The 17,839-nt window shown below is 44.6% G+C and overlaps 1 protein-coding gene across 31 annotated transcripts in view; it reads right to left on the bottom strand.

The window, feature by feature from the left end:
• Nucleotides 1-17,839, bottom strand: part of OBSCN (obscurin, cytoskeletal calmodulin and titin-interacting RhoGEF) — a 176,423-nt gene that overhangs the window by 142,014 nt on the left and 16,570 nt on the right. For 30 of the 31 annotated variants that reach the window (XM_042888386.1, XM_042888391.1, XM_042888394.1 and 27 more), the window contains exons 5-12: nt 14,806-15,108; nt 13,524-13,790; nt 12,556-12,831; nt 9,262-9,534; nt 6,361-6,636; nt 5,222-5,497; nt 4,264-4,539; nt 36-67 (exon numbers count right to left, since the gene is read on the bottom strand). In XM_042888386.1, coding sequence (XP_042744320.1) covers nt 36-67; nt 4,264-4,539; nt 5,222-5,497; nt 6,361-6,636; nt 9,262-9,534; nt 12,556-12,831; nt 13,524-13,790; nt 14,806-15,108 — 1,979 coding nt within the window. Of the gene's footprint in view, nt 68-4,263; nt 4,540-5,221; nt 5,498-6,360; nt 6,637-9,261; nt 9,535-12,555; nt 12,832-13,523; nt 13,791-14,805; nt 15,109-17,839 lie in introns of all 31 variants that reach the window. The other variant, XM_042888385.1, reaches the window with a different exon arrangement.

Raw genomic sequence — 17,839 nt, 5'->3', positions numbered from 1 at the left:
TTTTCTGTTGGTGCAGCCTTCACCTCCTTCTGCACCTTCTCCTTGTTGATAAAAGCATCCTCTGCTTCTGCAGGTTGGGAAACAGAAAAAAAACCCTAAACAAATGGGCTTCCATTTTTACCCCATGGTTTGCCCTACAAAAAGCTGTAGAAGTGCAGAGTGTTTCTGATGCACTTACATGGTGGACTTCTAGTGCTAGCCAGCTACTAACAGCAGCCCAATTCAGAATAAGCTTCCTATGCCTGTTTGGGTCCCAGGAAAGATCCCAGGGTATTGAAGTTGCTACTGATGCACAGGCTCCAAGGATAAATGCAGGACTAGCAGGTATGGGGAGACTGACATTGCCCTTTATTTACAGTGCAGACATGGAAGACCATTCATCCAGATCATTCATGCAAACATGTTCAGGCGTACCCAGCTCAGGTGACCAAGAAGGCTCCTGCTCCCCAGCAGTCATGGCAAACCCCTCCGTGACCTTTCCTATTGCCTTCCTCCCCACTGTCACCCTGTGAAACCTCCTGCTACCATCCTTTTCCCTCCCTTCATGACTTTCTCCTCCGCATGGTGTCTGATCTCTGGGTGGCAGCGGTTGCCTGGAAGGGTAAGTTCAGGTCAAGCTCCTGTGCTGCTGACCGTCGCAGTACACGCAATCCCAGGATTCACACCATGGCTCTGCCACCAGCACTGCAGTCCAGTGAAGGCGAGAGAGCAGAGCAGCAAGCCAGTGCAAGAATGCAGTTTCTATGCTCTACGTTTGAGCTCCCTGGTTGTACTGACTGTAGAAGTAGCATTGTCTCCACTCGTTTTCAACAGCCCCGGTTTTGACTGATGATTTTCAGAGGAGGTTCAAGTTGGATGTTAAGAACAAATTCTTCTTAAAAATAGGGGTGATGCAGTGGCACAGCAGCGCAGGGAGGTGGTGGGGTCACCATCCCTGGAAGTGCTCAAGAACCGTGGAGATGTGGCACTGAGGGACGTGGACAGTGGGCATGGTGGGATGGGTTGAGGCTGGATGCGGGGATCTCAGTGGTCTTTTCAAACCTAAATGGTTCTATGAAGATTAGAAGGCTTGCTTATTAACAACATACATGGCCTGTACCAACCAAGTGATGCAAAACTTCTCACAAATGCATTCCAGCCAACTTGTAGATCAAGCAACACTTTGGTAGGAGCTCAAGGACACACCACGGTCTGCATTAAAAACTGGATGATAAAAAACATAAACGTTTCAGCTTCTATCCAAAACTTGGATGATAAATATCGAGGAAGCATTAATCAAACAAGTTCCAAAGCAGCAGTGAGTGCTAAGTTTAATATTACTTGCTAAAAATTAGCAAGTGTCCTGGGTTTGGGCTGGGAGAAAGCTCAAGGGATGTACCAAGCCATACGGCATCATGCTTGGCAATAAAAGCTGGGGGGGAGAAGGAGGAAGAGAGAAATGTCCAGAGCAATCTTGTTTGCCCAAGAAACCATTATGCATTATGGGAACTGTTTTTCTCAAAGTGGCTGCACATCTGCCCACCGATGGGAACTGGCAGATCAATTCCTTGGTTTGCTTTGCTTGCATGCACAGCTTTTGCTTTAGCTGTCAACTACCTTTACCTCAGCTCATGAGTTCTCACACTCCTGTCCTTTCAGTTCCCTCCTCTATCCAACCTGGGGGTCAGTGAGCAGAGATGTGTGGTGCTGAGCTGCTGCTGGGTTCAACCACAGCAGCACAGAAGGAGTTACTCATCTTCTGCATTCTTGCCCTTCAACACTAAGCATTTTTACAGCAATGGGAAAATGTGACTGTATCTTTTAATGAGCTTACAAAGTGACTTACACTAGCCAGAAATCCCCCTCAGAAACACATCATAAAGCTGAGCAAGTAGTCAGTGTAGACGACGTTTCCAATTTCTACCACCATTTGCAGGTGAAGTTCCACTAGGATCAAGGTGATGGAGCTTCAGCCCACTTCAAATAAGGATTTCAGTGTGCACCACAAATGTTGAGATAATGAGATGGCAGAATCAGCCCTTTTTACTGTATTTTTTCTATAGGTCTCCAAGGTGTGCAGCACTTTTTTTTTATGATAAGCAAGAAGGCCGATCTGCATCCTATAATGCTCAACACTGAGCACTTAACCTTCAAGATGTCCTTAAAATGGGATGGTTCTGTGCTGCTAGCGGATCCCTGGGGTACAGGAACCCTAAAATGCTTTCTGAGTGCAATGGTAAGAGGATAAATTAAGACTCAGAAAGCCACTGCACTTTGGGATAAGCTTGTAAGATGAGGATTTCTGCAGCGAAAGAGCCAACCACTCAGAGTACTCATAATCCCTCCTGACTTTCACACTGGATCATTTTGCAGTGAGTGCTGGACTTGCACGTCATGTTACAGTGGTACACATGAGAAATACAGCAACGGTAGCTAGGCAAGCACTCTCCACTTATGGCAGAGGGGGAGGTATTACATTACCCTGTGCAGCCATGAGGTCATCCAGTCTGAAAGAGAACAGAAAACCTTTCGTTTCTGAGGCAAACAGCTAAGAATAGCCCTCAGCTAGCAAAACTCAAGTGTAAAAGCATTACATTTCTGTGTTCTCTCTCTACACCTCTGCAATAATATGTGGGCTGGCTTTGGCCACTGAGAATTAACTTGGTTGATTCCAGCTGTTGCCATGGTCTTTCCATCATTGTTCATGTTCCATTTTCTCTGGCAGACTCCTCTCAAACCTACCCTTCCTGTAATCCAACTGTCAATTTGCTGAGCCAAAAGCATGAGCTACACAACTCATGAAAAAGATCCAAAGGCCCCAAATCACATCCAGGCTGTGTGTGAACAGTAAGAGCTGATAGTTTGGAGTCTACACCAGAGGCAGAAGGAAATCTTTCTCCTACAAGAGCAGAGGCATATTGCACACAGGGACAGAAGGAGCAGAATGCCCCTAGACAGAGACAGCAGCAAAGACTGCAACCTTTACAAGGGAACAGAACGCAAGCTATGTCCTGCAAAGACTCCAGGCCTCCAGCCTGTGTGTGAGCAGAAAGTCAGTAGACTCCCAGTACAGTTGCTCCTCCACATAGCTGATAAAATGCCAAACCCTGGCCACCAGGATTAAGCTCCAATGTGTTTAATGCCATAAGAAAGGAGAAAATAGATTCCCTGTCCTGATCAGAATACGAGACAAGAGCTGTAAAGTTAACAGAGAACAAGTTGACTTATGAGCAAAGCCAGTAGAGTGTAACAATGAATAAAACAAAAGAAAAAACGTTGTCATCAGCCAGTTCAGAAATGTCACTCAGAATGCATCTGATGTGCCCATGGCTATCTGGAGCATAAGTTAAAATTCACTGGATTTTGTGCAAAATATATTGCCACCAAAGCAATCTCTACTGCAATTGGAATGACAGATCTGCCTCTGTGCTAAACCCTCAGACTAATGAGAAATGTGCAAATAGAAAAAATAAATGGACTCATGACTGGTCATTACGTCTATAGAACACGGAATGAACAGTCATCAACTTTGGATTCAACAAGCCATAGGCAAAGTGCAGTGCATCTGGCCAAAAGTTCTTAGGAAATGCTACCACCACCAACCAAACCTCAGTGCAGCCACAGTAGAGATCTGTAAATACTACTGCTGAAATATTGATCAGTAGGGCAGTGCTGCACACTGTTGTATACATCACTGTTGGACATCCATGGACAGCTGATGATGAAAGCAGTCGTAGGGGAGGAGCTGCATGAAACGTTGTTAAAAACAAATCATGATTTTAGCTGCACGCGTTTGTAAGCATTTCTTTTTCATCCTTCTCAAAACAGTTTCATGGCAGAGTCAAGAGCACACGTTCACATACAAATTTCCACAGCCAGACTGCAGAATAATCAAAGAAATTTTCTGTTTTGGGAGATATGACATCGTGCAGAGAAAAGACTGACACGAAAAGGAGAAAATACAATGACTTTCATGCCGGAGTAGCAAAAACAAGAGAAGGAATACCACCATGGAAGAGGTTTTATAGAGCAGTGCCTGCTAGCAAAAACTCTAGATTCAATATCAGAGCATAAGGGGAATTACAGGCAGTTGAGTGGCTGATATCAGGATACCTACATGTAACAAGTGTTGTGCCCTACAGAACCTTACTGAAATGTTAGCTTCGACAAACATCAAAAGGCACCTCAACAGTATTCCTACTTTCTGGACAGACAAAAAAGGAGGAAAGAAAACACAGACACAAAAAAAAGGAAATGAAATGTCAACCAAAATGTGTTTCCTACCAATAACATGGATCTTGAAGGTCAGTTTCTGGCCAGCAGCCTCACAGCTGTACTCCCCTGCATCTTTCTTCTCCACCTGGCTCACCACCAGCCGACGCAATTTGCCCTCAGACTCCACCCTGAACTTCTTGCTCGAGGTGAGCAGTTTCCCCTCCTTGTACCACTTCACCTCAGTCTTGTCCTGGGCCACCTCGCAGCTCAGCGTGGCATTTTCTGTTGGTGCAGCCTTCACCTCCTTCTGCACCTTCTCCTTGTTGATAAAAGCATCCTCTGCTTCTGCAGATTGGAAGAAGCAATTTACAGTGAACAAGTATGTTCACACATTCTGTAGTTTTCATCTTAAATACAAACTCCTGCTTACAAGAACTTTTCAAGTAGTTCTGTCATTTTAGAATGGCCCCATTCATAGTGAGGAGACTCACTCAGATGGGACATGGCCCTGTGTACAACCTGAGGACAATATAGCAGCTGCTTCTGAGTAAAATATTCCAGTGCCTGAGAAGCTCAGGTTCTTTCCATCTCTATGGATGGACGATACCTGTCATTTTGTTCCATGATGTCATGCACAAGTAGGTATCTAACCTCATCTGCTGCTGGTACTCAGACGTAAGCTTCATCCACTCTAGATGCTTTCTCGAGAATGATTCCAGCCCTGTTTTACTACAAATAAGGCAACTGGCCCTACTTTAATCCCTCTAAATCACAACAGTTTATAAATTTGTTTACTTCACTACATTTTCATAAAAGAACAAAGACTGTTAAGTGGGATTCAGCTCACAGACTAAGACATCTAGGTATAAGCATCTGTGTGACAGTGTACACATAAACTGGTTGCCTGACCTCTCATTGCTCAGTGAAGATCTATCTACCCAGTCCCTGTAGCCTGGAGAGTGATTTATTTTGCTTTGGACTTATTGAAACTCATGGGCCATTCTGTGCTGACAAACAACTCTCTCACCTGTGACATGGATCTTGAAGGTCAGTTTCTGGCCAGCAGCCTCACAGCTGTACTCCCCTGCATCTTTCTTCTCCACCTGGCTCACCACCAGCCGACGCAATTTGCCCTCAGACTCCACCCTGAACTTCTTGCTCGAGGTGAGCAGTTTCCCCTCCTTGTACCACTTCACCTCAGTCTTGTCCTGGGCCACCTCGCAGCTCAGCGTGGCATTTTCTGTCGGTGCAGCCTTCACCTCTTTCTGCACCTTCTCCTTGTTTGTAAACACGTCTTCTTTCTCTGCAGGGAGATCACAACAGTCACACAGAGATTTCTGCTGTTGTCTGCTGCAGAGCTTACTCCATTTCCCCCCCCCCCCTTTCACTATAGTTGCCCTTCACAGGGAGTATCACGATGCCTCATTAAGACAGGAAAGCACTTTCCTCTCTATTTTGCCTTGGGAAATGAAAGGTGTATGGGACAAAGCTAAACATTTCATAGTCTGAACACAGATTTGAACAGGAGATTTTGAGCACCTGCATGCACTGCCTGAACCCCCCTCCCTCATCTCTTTTTCTCTTCTGATGTCTCTCTATAGTTCCACTAGATCAGAAGGGAACAGCTCTCTGGAACAGGTTGCCCAGGGAGGCTGTGGATGCCCCATCCCTGCAGGCATTCAAGGCCAGGATGGATGTGGCTCTGGGCAGCCTGGGCTGCTGGTTGGTGACCTGCACACAGCAGGGGGTTGGAAGTGGATGAGCACTGTGCTCCTTTGCAACCCAGGGCATTCTGTGATTCTATGAGTCTGTGATTATTTGCATTTTCCACCTATTTGTGTCATTCAAATTTCATAACCAGATCTCTTCAAACGCCTCCCCTTTTCTCTCTCCTTGCACACACGGTGTGCCCTTGCTCTGTAACCCTGCACACACCAGCTGACTGTGAGAGGTGCAGAAGTTACCCTCCTTGCCTATCATTTGTTGGATTTATTCACTGCTGGATGTAAAAGCACATGCATAGCAGTGTTGCTACGACACTTGACAACAAAGCAAGTCCTACAGCCAAAATGCTTTGCACCAGAGAGGCTGTAAGTTGATCCTTCAAATTCAAGACACGCAAAATGAAGCATTCCTTTATCCCTGGGATTCCAAGCATTTTCTCACCTCTGACTTTGACTTGGAATGTTGCTTTGTCATCCTTTGTTTCACAGCTGTAGCTCCCTTGGTCTTTCAGGGTCACGTTTTTGACGATGAGCTTGCGGTGTGTCCCTTGGGAAATGATGGTTGTCCTCTGGTCCTGCTTTACCTCTGTTTGATCCTTCTTCCATACGACAGCTCCGCTTGCAGCTGACACCTCACACACCAGCTCCAGGTCTTCAGAAGGACTGACTGATATTTCTGGAGTTGTTCTGGGCTTGTTGACAAAATTAACGGCTTCATCTGAAGAGAAAAAGAGGAAGTGGTTTACACCCTGACTCAGGGTTATCCAGCACAGAGTTAAGATACAATTAGAACTGATTGTAATTTCTCTGCTCATCACACTTGGGTGATCAAGTTTCATCTCTGGAGGCACTCGCATACAAACATGTGCATGATTCTGCTGTAATTTAACTACGACAGTGTTAAAGCTGCTCTTACACAGCCAGTCCTCCAGCTGAGATACTGCAGTTACCTGTGCTGGGATACTCATTGCTCAAGTTCCAGGTCATCCAGACAGCTAGTACAGAATGGCCTCCAGTTTGGCAGCTGGCTATTGATTAATGCTTTATACACAGACACATATGAATAAGGTAATCTTACATACACGTGCACACTCATACACACAGTTGAACTTGTTAATCCAGGGGGGTACACTCCAGCTGGGCTATTCTATGACTCTGTATTAACACGTTAAGCCTCCAAATGTGACTGTTTCCATAAGTAAAATTGCTGCAGAATTGCTGTGAGAGAAATAACAGTCAGTGTGTTTTGCCAAACAAGTGGAACTGGAAAATCTTTGCAATTCTGTTTTCATCCTTCTCAAGTAGTGCTTAGCCTCAGTGCTGGTGGACATCCTATTATAATGCACCCAGGTATCCCAGTGTGTCATGAGATTGCTGGTTCTGCACCGAGGCATTAATGACAGACCTGTGTAAGTAAAGAGTGCAGCTGTGCAGCTTCTTTTTTTTTTTTTTAATCATTTCTGTATTCTGCATGTTTTTCTGAAGCTAAATGAAGGCAGCTAAGTAATGTGTTTGCAATACGTGAACAAACCTATTCAACACCCTGTCTCTAAGCTAACAAGCAGCATTTGATGAGCACATCAGCATTTCATGCCCTTCGTTCCATCCAGACAGAACCTGCCTGAGGAGCAAACTGATGGCTGTCAGCTACAGGCAGTCCCAGCTTAGTATTGCATTTCTTTTAGCAACAACTGTTGCTTTCAGTCACTGAAAGCACCAAGGCCAATTGCTGTGCCAGGCACATTATGGCAGTGAACAAATATTTTGTTAATAATTGCAATAGTTGGGAGCCATCTATTCTTTTAAAATTAGATGACCAAAGAAGAACAGTCCCTCTAGAGTCAGGCTGTTGAGAACTAATAGCATAAATCAATACCATACAGATAGTCTTAGGGGTAGGAAAGTAATCTGTCTTGTGACCATTTGGGGCTCCTAATTAACCCTGCTTGATGGCTTTTCTGTCTGAGCCACGTGATGCTTTGTGATAGGAGTTACAGCCATGCTTCCCTTATCCCTACACACATGGCCACCGAAGCAGGAGGCATCCAATCTCAGGGAATCATGCAGCCTTCTTCTGCATTTGATGCTCAAAGACAGCCCCAGAACTTTTAAAATCTTCTCTCTCATCCAATAATGTTCATCGAAGAGTGCAAGTTGTCCTTTGGGGATATCTTTTGCTCTGCATCAGCCAGTTCAAATGGAGTCTTCTTGGCTTGTTTTAGATCAGTTTTTCAACAGGTAAATCCAGGGTCTTTGAATTATACTCAAAGTGAAATTGCAAAACGTAGGATTCTCAACCAAATAGAACTGGAGGTGGGGTGCAGAATGAATACCTGAACCAACACCACCTGCAAGCAATCCTTCAATACCTTAGGAAACCCCAGTGATCCCAAATCCAGTGCTGTGCTCGTTTTATCAGGTCTGCTGAGTTTTTTGGTTAGTTAGATGGTGAGCATCACGATGGTGATGACTGGGCAGCTGGGCTAGAGGATCTTTATCAATCTCAATGACTCTGTGACCAGAATAACATGGCTCTGCTGTTAAAGGTCACAAGCATGGCACTGCAGCATGTGCCTACTCAACGAGAGGCTTTCAGTAGAGTTTCAGTTTGTGACTGAGGACTGGGTTATAGAAAGCAGACTCAAGGTACAAGCCAGAAAATAGAACTTCCCCCCAGGCTCTGCGAATCTGTCAGCTGAATTTCACAGATATTGAATTTCACTGAAAATTTCTTGTGTTATTTTACCCTCCAGCTCCACCCTGAACAGGAACATGTCAGTGACAAGCATTACTCCTGCAGGCTTGACCTGACAGTGCTTTACATGCACTTTATGCTGATGGGCACATGCCATGAGCTAATGGCTGTGCTTACAGCACCTCAGGGAGACACCTCAGAGATCACAACGTCCTTTGGGTACAGCAGGAGACCCTGAACTCTCCAAATATGGAGTTTACTTTGTCAAAAGAGGAGACAGGATTCCCATGCTAAGAATTTAGGACTTCTGTCATAGGTTCAGAGATAATGTGATCAGAGATAAAAGTGCTGAGGCAATTTATGAGCTAGAAGAATGAAGGTCAGATGTGAGGGGTCAAGTTGTGACTCCAGCCCCAGCTGGAGTGAGGGCTGACCTGAATTCATCACACCATGGTTCAGTTATTTGCTCATACTGTGGATTTGCATAGGGACCACAGTAAGGTCAGAACACTTAAATAGTACTGTGCAATCTTTGTCCTAAATGCTGGAAAGCCACAGGGTTAGACAAGTAAAAGTAGACAAGTAAAATGAACCAAGTCTTAAGTGCTTAACACGGATTCTGATCCCACGTTTGCCTCACAAACTTACCTGAGACTTTCAAATCAAAAATCAGAGTGTCATCTCCGATTTTGCAGATGTATGTTCCCTCATCTTCTTTTGTCACAGCCGAAGCCACCAGCTTATGCAGTTTCCCTTTATCTTCCATTGTGAATTTCTTACTGGCTGTGATTTCTTTGCCGTTTTTGTACCACTTAACCATGACGTTGGCTTCTGAGGTCTCAGAAACAAATTCAGCTTGTTTTCCAGCAACAGCCCTGATAACTCCTCCAGTTTTCTCTTTGTTTATGAAGTTTGCCAGTGCTGAAACAAAATATGGATACGCAGGGATGGTAAATAATTGCAGGGACATTGGTGAACATGAGGTATTCATTTATCATAAGACCAAATGTACACGTTCATTCTTGGTTCTAATTGCTAGATTCCAGTTCAGAAGCCAACAAACTGGCAGCTTTTATAAACCATGTACCAAATTATCTCATCTCCAACAGGCAAAGGACAAACAGCACACAGGGGACTGAGCCAAAAGAAGTCCTAGGCTTCAAGAAAATATTTGAAATAGGAAAACCAAGGAAAGAATTGGAATATGCAAACTGGAAGAAAAGCAATGGACGATGTTCAATTACTGCTTTGTAACCTCCTGGCAAACAAATCAAGATGGAGATATCACTTAGGATTGAAAAAGAAAAACAGAATTCCTTTCTGGAAATTAACTGGAGCATGGAAGTTAGATGATGAAACTGGCCCCTATTAACACACGGCGGAATAATTGACTGCAAATATTCAAAACCTCACCACTATCTTTGCCAGAAGTTTAAGCCTAAGGCCACAGTCCTGTTTTACCTTAGGTAATGAAGTTTGTTTTCCAACTCCTTGTTGACATATCATTTTTAAACAGTGCCCACAACTGAGTTGGTCTGTTGAGACTGTGAAGTCAAAGCTGCTAAGATCAAAGTCTGAATTATGCATGCATTTGTTCTGCAGTTCCAAGAACATCCATGTGTAATACAAATTCAACAACATTTTACAGAACACCCGTGTTTTAGGAGCTCAAAAGCTTGCTGATGCACACTGAGGTGCCCAAGATCCTGTAAATACATTTAACTCCATCCTATAATACAGTCAAATTTAATTCATTTTTCAGAAACTGTCTCTTATAATTATAGTCCCCTCACCACTGCTGGATGTGAGCCCAGCCACACAAACTGGTTTTCACTGCAGATGCTGCAGCAAGGAGGAACAGCCTCTGGACTGGACCAGCTGAGCATGACCCTACCCGAATCTGCTCCAAAGCTGTTGTTACCAGCAATGCTTCCTGGTGAAACACATGGGGGTCCTCCTTTGATTCCAATCCCAACCCACCCCACAATGCCCACTGACCACATCCCTCAGGGCCACATCTCCACAGTTCTTGAACACCTCCAGGGATGATGACTCCACCACCTTCCTTCATGGGATAACAACACCTCTTGTACCCAACCTCCCTGCAAAGGATGGATGTTGCTGAGATCTCTGCTTCTCCACCAGCGTGGCACGAAAGGTTTGGGAGGAAGAGCAGGAGAACAGTTTCATTCACATGCCTTCCCCTTCCTTGGAAAAACCAGGGTGAAACAGCAGCCACAGCAGGCTGAAGGGGACATCTCAGATGTCCTGCCTGGATGCAGGAGGTCACATATCAGAGAATGTCTGGCATGTGAAGTCTCGTGGCAGTGCAGTGCATGACAAACTGCAAGAACGCTTTCCTGTGGGCTCCTTTGGGCACGAGGCCCAGGGGTGACACACCTCTGGCTGCAGCTCGACAGAGCCTCCCAGCAGCCACGTGATGCCCATGTGATAGACACAGCTGATCCTCACATCAGATGATTTACCAGCTAGCTCTGATTTACAGGAACAGAAGACACAGGCGGTGATGCAGCATGGTGAAATACTGGGAGAGCATGGCATGGATATAAGATTTGTGAGCCTGGGGATGGACAAAGGCAGGTTGGACAGGGCAGATGGAGCTGTGGTGTCCCTGTTCATTGCAGGGGAGTTGGACTAGCTGACCCTTAAGGGTCCCTCCCCTATATATGAGATGTATGAAAGCTGATTCTGCAGTAACCAAGCTACCAGCAGCAGTTGCTTGTCTTGCAGCTTGCCAGCAGAGATTTTAAAATAACAGCACTGATTACTCATTTGATAGTCACATTACAGTGCAAAGCACATGGAAATGTCCATCAGCTAATTCAATTAATTCTAGGGGCAGAGCTGCCAGTGTGAAATATTATGCTAACACGACAGACAGAGAGAAGAAAAGCAAAATTAAGACTAGCTGACAAGTGTTGGCAGAAAGTTCTGCTCTCCATAAATTTAGTCCCATTTTTCAGTTCTGTTTGGAGCTGTCTCCATGCCTCTTTGGAATCTGTTCTTTGAGAATAACCAATTAAGTAAGCTTTCCAATGCCAAAGTGCATACATTACTCTAGGGCTTTGTTGTTTCTGCATGGATCAACAAGGGTGACAAGCCAGGAGAATGTGATGAAGAGCCTCATACATACTCAGTGTAAAAAACAACAACAACAAAAAAAGGCAAGCTTTGCTGGAAAGAACGTGCATTTGTATTCATGTAATCTGCAGAGAGTTCTGCAGAAATAGAAAATCTTCCAATGGAGAAAACAAAGGATCTCATTTATTGCAATCAAGGCCCAGCATGTGGATCTCAGAGATGAGACCTGCAGCCTGCAGCAGAACAGGGAGCTGAGTGGAAAAGTTAAGTTTCTCACTACATCTGTGTAAGAAAAAAACCACCATGGAATGACAGCTAGGTAAACTGGAGCACTGGAACAGGCTGCCCAGGGAGGTGGTGGAGTCTCCTTCTCTGGAGATGTTCAAGACCTGCCTGGATGCCTACTTGTGTGACCTGGTGTAGGGAACCTGCTTTGGCAGGGGGTTGGACTTCATGATCTCTGGAGGTCCCTTCCAACCCCTACAATTCTGTGATTCTGTAAACACCCCAGTAACTCCTCATAGCTATGGTCCACAGTTTGGATCACTGCTACAAAAAAACTATTTACATCATCTCCTCTGGCCACCCTGAGAGAGGAGCAGGAGGGCTAGGATGCTCTTTTTCCTATCTTTCCCTTGATTCCTTCTGTATCTTAGGGACAAATCACAGGACAAAATACAGAAATCAGGTGGCTCTACAAAGTGGATTTGCCAGTTCAAGTCAAAATAACCACTGAAAACACTCCAGATGCTGTCTGAAAGCAGCTGCACTGTTGGGGAGTCAAGTGAATGCAGTCTGTTGGCTTTGAGCAGGAAGAAGACAGCCCAGACCATCACATACCTTTCACTGAAAGCTGATAGAGCATTTTATCCCCCTCACAGATGCACTGATAAGTTCCAGCATCCTCCATTGCGATGTTGTGAATTTTCAGGACGCGTCTCTTCCCCACAGTCTGCAGTTCATGTTTTTCATTGGCTTTGAGCTCCTTCCCATCCTTCATCCACTTCACAGTAGCGTCTGTGTCTGAAAGCTCAGCCTGAAGTTTGGCTTCCTCACGCAACCGAGCAGAGATCTTTTCTACATCTTTGCTCTTATTGGTAAATCTCACTGCAGCACCTGTCAGGAGCAAAGGCCTCGTTATTTCGATTTATATCAGGCCAACATGATCAATGCTTGCTGCAAGATCTTTGAAGAAGCAACATGTTCTGTTCCTGCACTCTTATTGTGTCAATACTAAGCAATTTAAGATGTTTAATTTAATTTGGTCTTCTTGCCATATTCCCTAAGAAAAAATACATCTCGTTCTACTGATTAATAATGCTCTAAACATGCTTCTGCAGAGGTCTTCACCCAAAGACAAACAGGTCCTCCCATAATGAACGTTTATTCGTTATCTTTTGTCATGCAAAGCTGATTGATAGAGATATCATTGTCATGATTGCTGCTCTACTTCTAAATGAACCCAGTGCAATCAGAAGGGCTGGCTGAACCTGGAGCTGAAAGTACTGCTCCAAGGTGATGCAGTGGTAGAGCTGGTGACTGAATGCACTGACCAGTGGCTGTGGACTGCAGACATTCACCAGATGGCACGAAGCACTCTAGTTCAGCAACCCAGCTGGGTAGATTGGCTTACTCTAAACTCAGTGCTATCATGTTTAGGCCATTACCAGGACCCACATTAGTCCATGTGATGCGGTTTCAGATATTTGGTACAGAAAGTGAATGCCTGCAGCCCCAGTCCTAATCATCAGATCACAGCAACTATGCCTTGACTGAAAGATGCTTGATCATTCAATCACAGTAAATACCTCTCACTCTCATCTTGGTGCTGACATCAACATTTTTGGCAACAAATTTCACTTCTGCTCCATCATCGCTCTTGGTGACGTTCTTTATGATTAGACTGTGAGTAGTTTGGGTTCTCTTGATGATACAGGTCTCACTTTCCTGTAAGACTTTGCCATTGACGTACCAAGTTCCAGAACATGTTGTTGTAAGGTCAATAGTAAACACAGCATCCCCTCCAGATACAGCCTCACCAGTTGTTAGGGGAGATTTCACAGCCAGGACTGGTTCTGAGGAAGAAGAACAACTTGTATGTCTGAGGTCAAAAGGCCATGCAACAGAACAGGTCTTCCTAAGAACAAAGTTCTTAGACTAAATGAGACATGAGAATAAAATCCTGCACATGTTTTGCATGCACTGAATACAGCGCATGATTGATGAATGGGATTTGGTTTCTACAGCTGCAGTTAACTGACCTGTGGCACAAGAGTAACTCCTGTTTTCTGCAGAGATAGAACAACAGGCATACATTAACTAAGATGTTTCAAGGCATAACAGACCTGCTAAGCATCTCAAGCCACTCAGGATGCCTAGCAAGCGTGTTACATTGTTTTAGTGAGACGTATTGCTCTTATATTTCAGAAAGATCCTCAGAAGTCTACCCCACCCACTAATTGCTTCTAGATATTCCAGGGAAGCACAGGCATATTCAGGCAGCAAAGGAAAAGAATGACACAATAACAGAAATGACCAGAGTCTAAGCAGAGACTGTTCAGTGCAATGAATCAAAGGAAGAAACAACCCCATGGCACACAGTGATTCTGTGGCACGTTGGCACCCAACAAATAAAGGGTAATGCTGCATTTCTTCTAGTTGCTCTGAGTTGAAGGAGAAACCAAGTGGAACCTGGTTTTCATGGCATCATGATCATCACATGAACACTTTTTAGATGCAAGGCTGGTATCTCATTTATGGATGGAAGATTAAATCATGAGTGCATTTCTACTTCTCCCTTTGCATGAGTACCAGAAGAAGCACTTATATGCTTAAGACCTGTTACAGAAAGCTCTGCCTCTTGCACATGTGAGGTAACATAAGGATATTCACAGCTCTGTCACAGAAACATAACTTGCATCACTTTAGCAGTAGGTGGAGGCTGAAACGAGACAGGAAAACTAGGAGAGAATGAAAGACTTTGGTGCGTTAACGCACTGCTTTCCTTAAAGCCAACGGAAATGTCTTCAGGGACCCAACACAGCTGCTCAGCACACACTGATCCATTTCTGTGGGGGTTTTTGTGCTTACCAAGGTGCATGCTCCCTGGGAATTCCAGATACGGGCTCTGTCCATGCGCATTGACTGCAGACACTCGGAACTGATAATCAGCCTCTTCGGACAGATTGCTCACCGTGAACTCTGGGACAGGGACGTGAGACTCGTGGCACCTCACCCAGGTAAAGCCCGTCAGTTTCTTGCGTTCCACAACGTAGCCATCGATTGGAATGGGGCGGTGCATCTTCGGAGGGGACCATGCCAGCGTCACTGAGGTTTCTGTTTTATTTTTCACCACGGGGTCAACTGGGGGCTGAGTGGGAGGCTTTCTGGGAACTGAACAGAAATACGTACAGAAATTTTATCATAAAGTCATTTGGGTTGGAAAAGACCTTCCAGATCATCAAACTCAACTTTCAGCACGACCTACTGAGTCCCACCATTAACTGTGTCCCCATGTCTCTTAAATACCTCCAGGGATGGGAGGCTCCAAAGGTGAAAAACAGTGAGAAACCCACTGTATCTGACTGAGAAAAACTAGAGCTCACAATGGTCTTAAACATTATCCTGAGTTAATAAATCTCTGTAAAACCTTTGCATTGCAAAGCAAAAGAAAGGATAGAAGATCCTTTCAGAGTTTACTATGAACAATTCATAGGCTGAAGCTTTCAGTGCTAGATACAGACCCATCTCACTTCCCGTACAGTTCCTGGATAAAGCAAGCTGATACTGTTTGTTTTTTGCACTCAGAAAGTGGATAAAATCATCATTAGAGATTGTGGTGTGAATCCAGGCTTTAAAAATATATATTTATAAGGGATTTTGCTCTTCATCCACCTGTCCACTACGTAAGGAAAAGCACAGGGATATTTTGCTATCTCTACGCACAGACGTGGCATCCTGAGAGGCAGTGTAAATCCACTCCTCCACCAGGAGCCTACAGTCTACATTTCTCCTCAAGAACCTGTTCCAGAAGCATGGAAATGTTTTAGTCTGGCTTCTTAACAGTTTTAAGCACAGACCAGCTAAACGTGGCACGGCTACAACATTTTATAGGTAAATGATAGATATGAATAAGCAGTGCAGTGGTTTTGGAGTCCGTTCCTCCATGGACTCAATTGCTTGGTCCATGAGCTTGGCTGTTCCCCACAGCCACTTTCTTCTGGGAATCTCCCCCCTGTTCTGCCTTTGAATTCTGTGCCACTCCCACACAGAAGGCATTTTGTAAACATCCCAGGAGTGATGGCTGTCATCAGGGATCTCTGTCAGGAAAGACATGTTTTAACAATTTATGCAGAGCCAAGTTTGGGGGCTGAGGAATACAGTTGAAAAGGAAATGACACAAAGACACGTCCTCACCATGGGATCCTGCAGCCAAAGAGATGTGGCCATTCTGGCACCTGAGGTCATGTATGACAAGTTTATTCCTGCAGGTATTTGCATATTGAATACATTCACCCTCTGCTTGCTTTTGAACATTTTAGAGGTTAAAATCCCATCAGACTTATTCGCTATGTGCAGCCACTGATACAGGCAGGAGGTTGGGAATTGCCTGATGCACTCTAGTTACAGACTACTGACACAGTAAAGGATTGATTTCGTTTAATTTTGGCCATCAGAAAGTTTGGTGTCTGGTTTAAGTCAGCCATCCAGACTCCAATTTTAATCCTATGGAGAACAGCACATTTGGGAGAACCCATCCCATCTTAAAAGACATGCTTGAAATCATAGAATCACAGATTCTATGGGCTGGAAGGACCCTTAAAGACCATCCAGCTCCAACCCTCCTGCCATGGGCTGGCTGCCCCCTAGCCAGCTCAGGCTGCCCAGCACCCATCCAACCTGGCCTTGAACACCAAGGATGGGGTATCCACAGCTTCTCTGGGCAGCCTGAAATGGAAGTAATGAGCCACAAGTTGAAGATATTTAAGTATTCATGACTGTAGAGAGAGCCTGTGTGCTGAATCTAGATTAAAAACTAAAGACTGGAGGAGCTGAGCTGTTCTCTGCCTCAGTTTATCCTTCTGCAAAACGGGCATAATAAAAATGCAGAAGCCTGATCAAATAATATATAAATATTGCCTGCCTAGTAAATGGTATTAAATTGCCAACAAAAGACTCATCCAGCTAATTGAAAATGGTGTGGACACGATGTACAGGATTCTTCCAGCAGCCAATCAAAAATGCAAAGTGTAAAAATAGGAAATCTCAATGCGATACACTTTTCCTTCATTACATAAATAGACACAGCTGTTTTGGGGTGCACTGTTACCAGCTGCTGGTCAGAGTTAGATGCCAAAGGTCCCACTAACATAGCATGAAGCCAGAAGCCAGACGCTGGAATCAGATCTGCTGACCTTACCACCAGAAATTGAGATGTCATATTTTGCTCAGAGGTTCCCGCTTGTAGGACAGCTTCTGAGCTTTTTCTGCTCCAGGAACCAGCTCTAGCTTCATAATTTGAACAGCAGTCAGAAATTAAACTGTGCTTTGTCACCTCCATCAAATAGAATGAGTGGTTGGATGGTACAGCTTTCCAAATAACTTAGGAACCATCACAACAGTACAGATGCCCACCTTTTTTTTCCCCCCTCATTAATACATATAGTTTAATAGCATCAGAATACCCCAAGTGCTTTAGATAACACAACAGTTGCAAACCTTTCTTTAAGGATTCCTTTTTTACCACTGAGCAATTGCAATTCGGTGGTGCTGGTGGGAGAAAGGCAGCACTAATCTTCCCAGATGGTGAGTAGAGTTGATGTTCAACATGCAGAATGGTGCCTCAGCAGAGCCAGAAACCACTCATTTGGGAAGCACAGCACCAAAAGAAATGTGAATAGCTTCATAAAATCAGGCAGCTTCACCCAAATTCAGGTCCATGATCTGCTACACTGCTCCTGCTGCTGCTTAGCGTGAGACCCTTGCTCAGATCAGATTTGCCAGCTGAAGGAATCCTTCACCCTGCCTATATTTCAGGCTCCTAGGTAAAGCTAAACAATCCAAAGGCCTCTACACTTCTAGCATAGCTACCACCAATGCACAGTGTCCTCCCAGTGCTGTTGTG

Source organism: Lagopus leucura, unplaced genomic scaffold (genome assembly GCF_019238085.1).
Source record: "Lagopus leucura isolate 7727_CA_CO unplaced genomic scaffold, USGS_WTPT01 Super-Scaffold_100157, whole genome shotgun sequence".
NCBI classification, from domain to species: Eukaryota; Metazoa; Chordata; class Aves; order Galliformes; family Phasianidae; genus Lagopus; species Lagopus leucura.
This window is presented reverse-complemented; position numbering and strand designations above follow the sequence as displayed.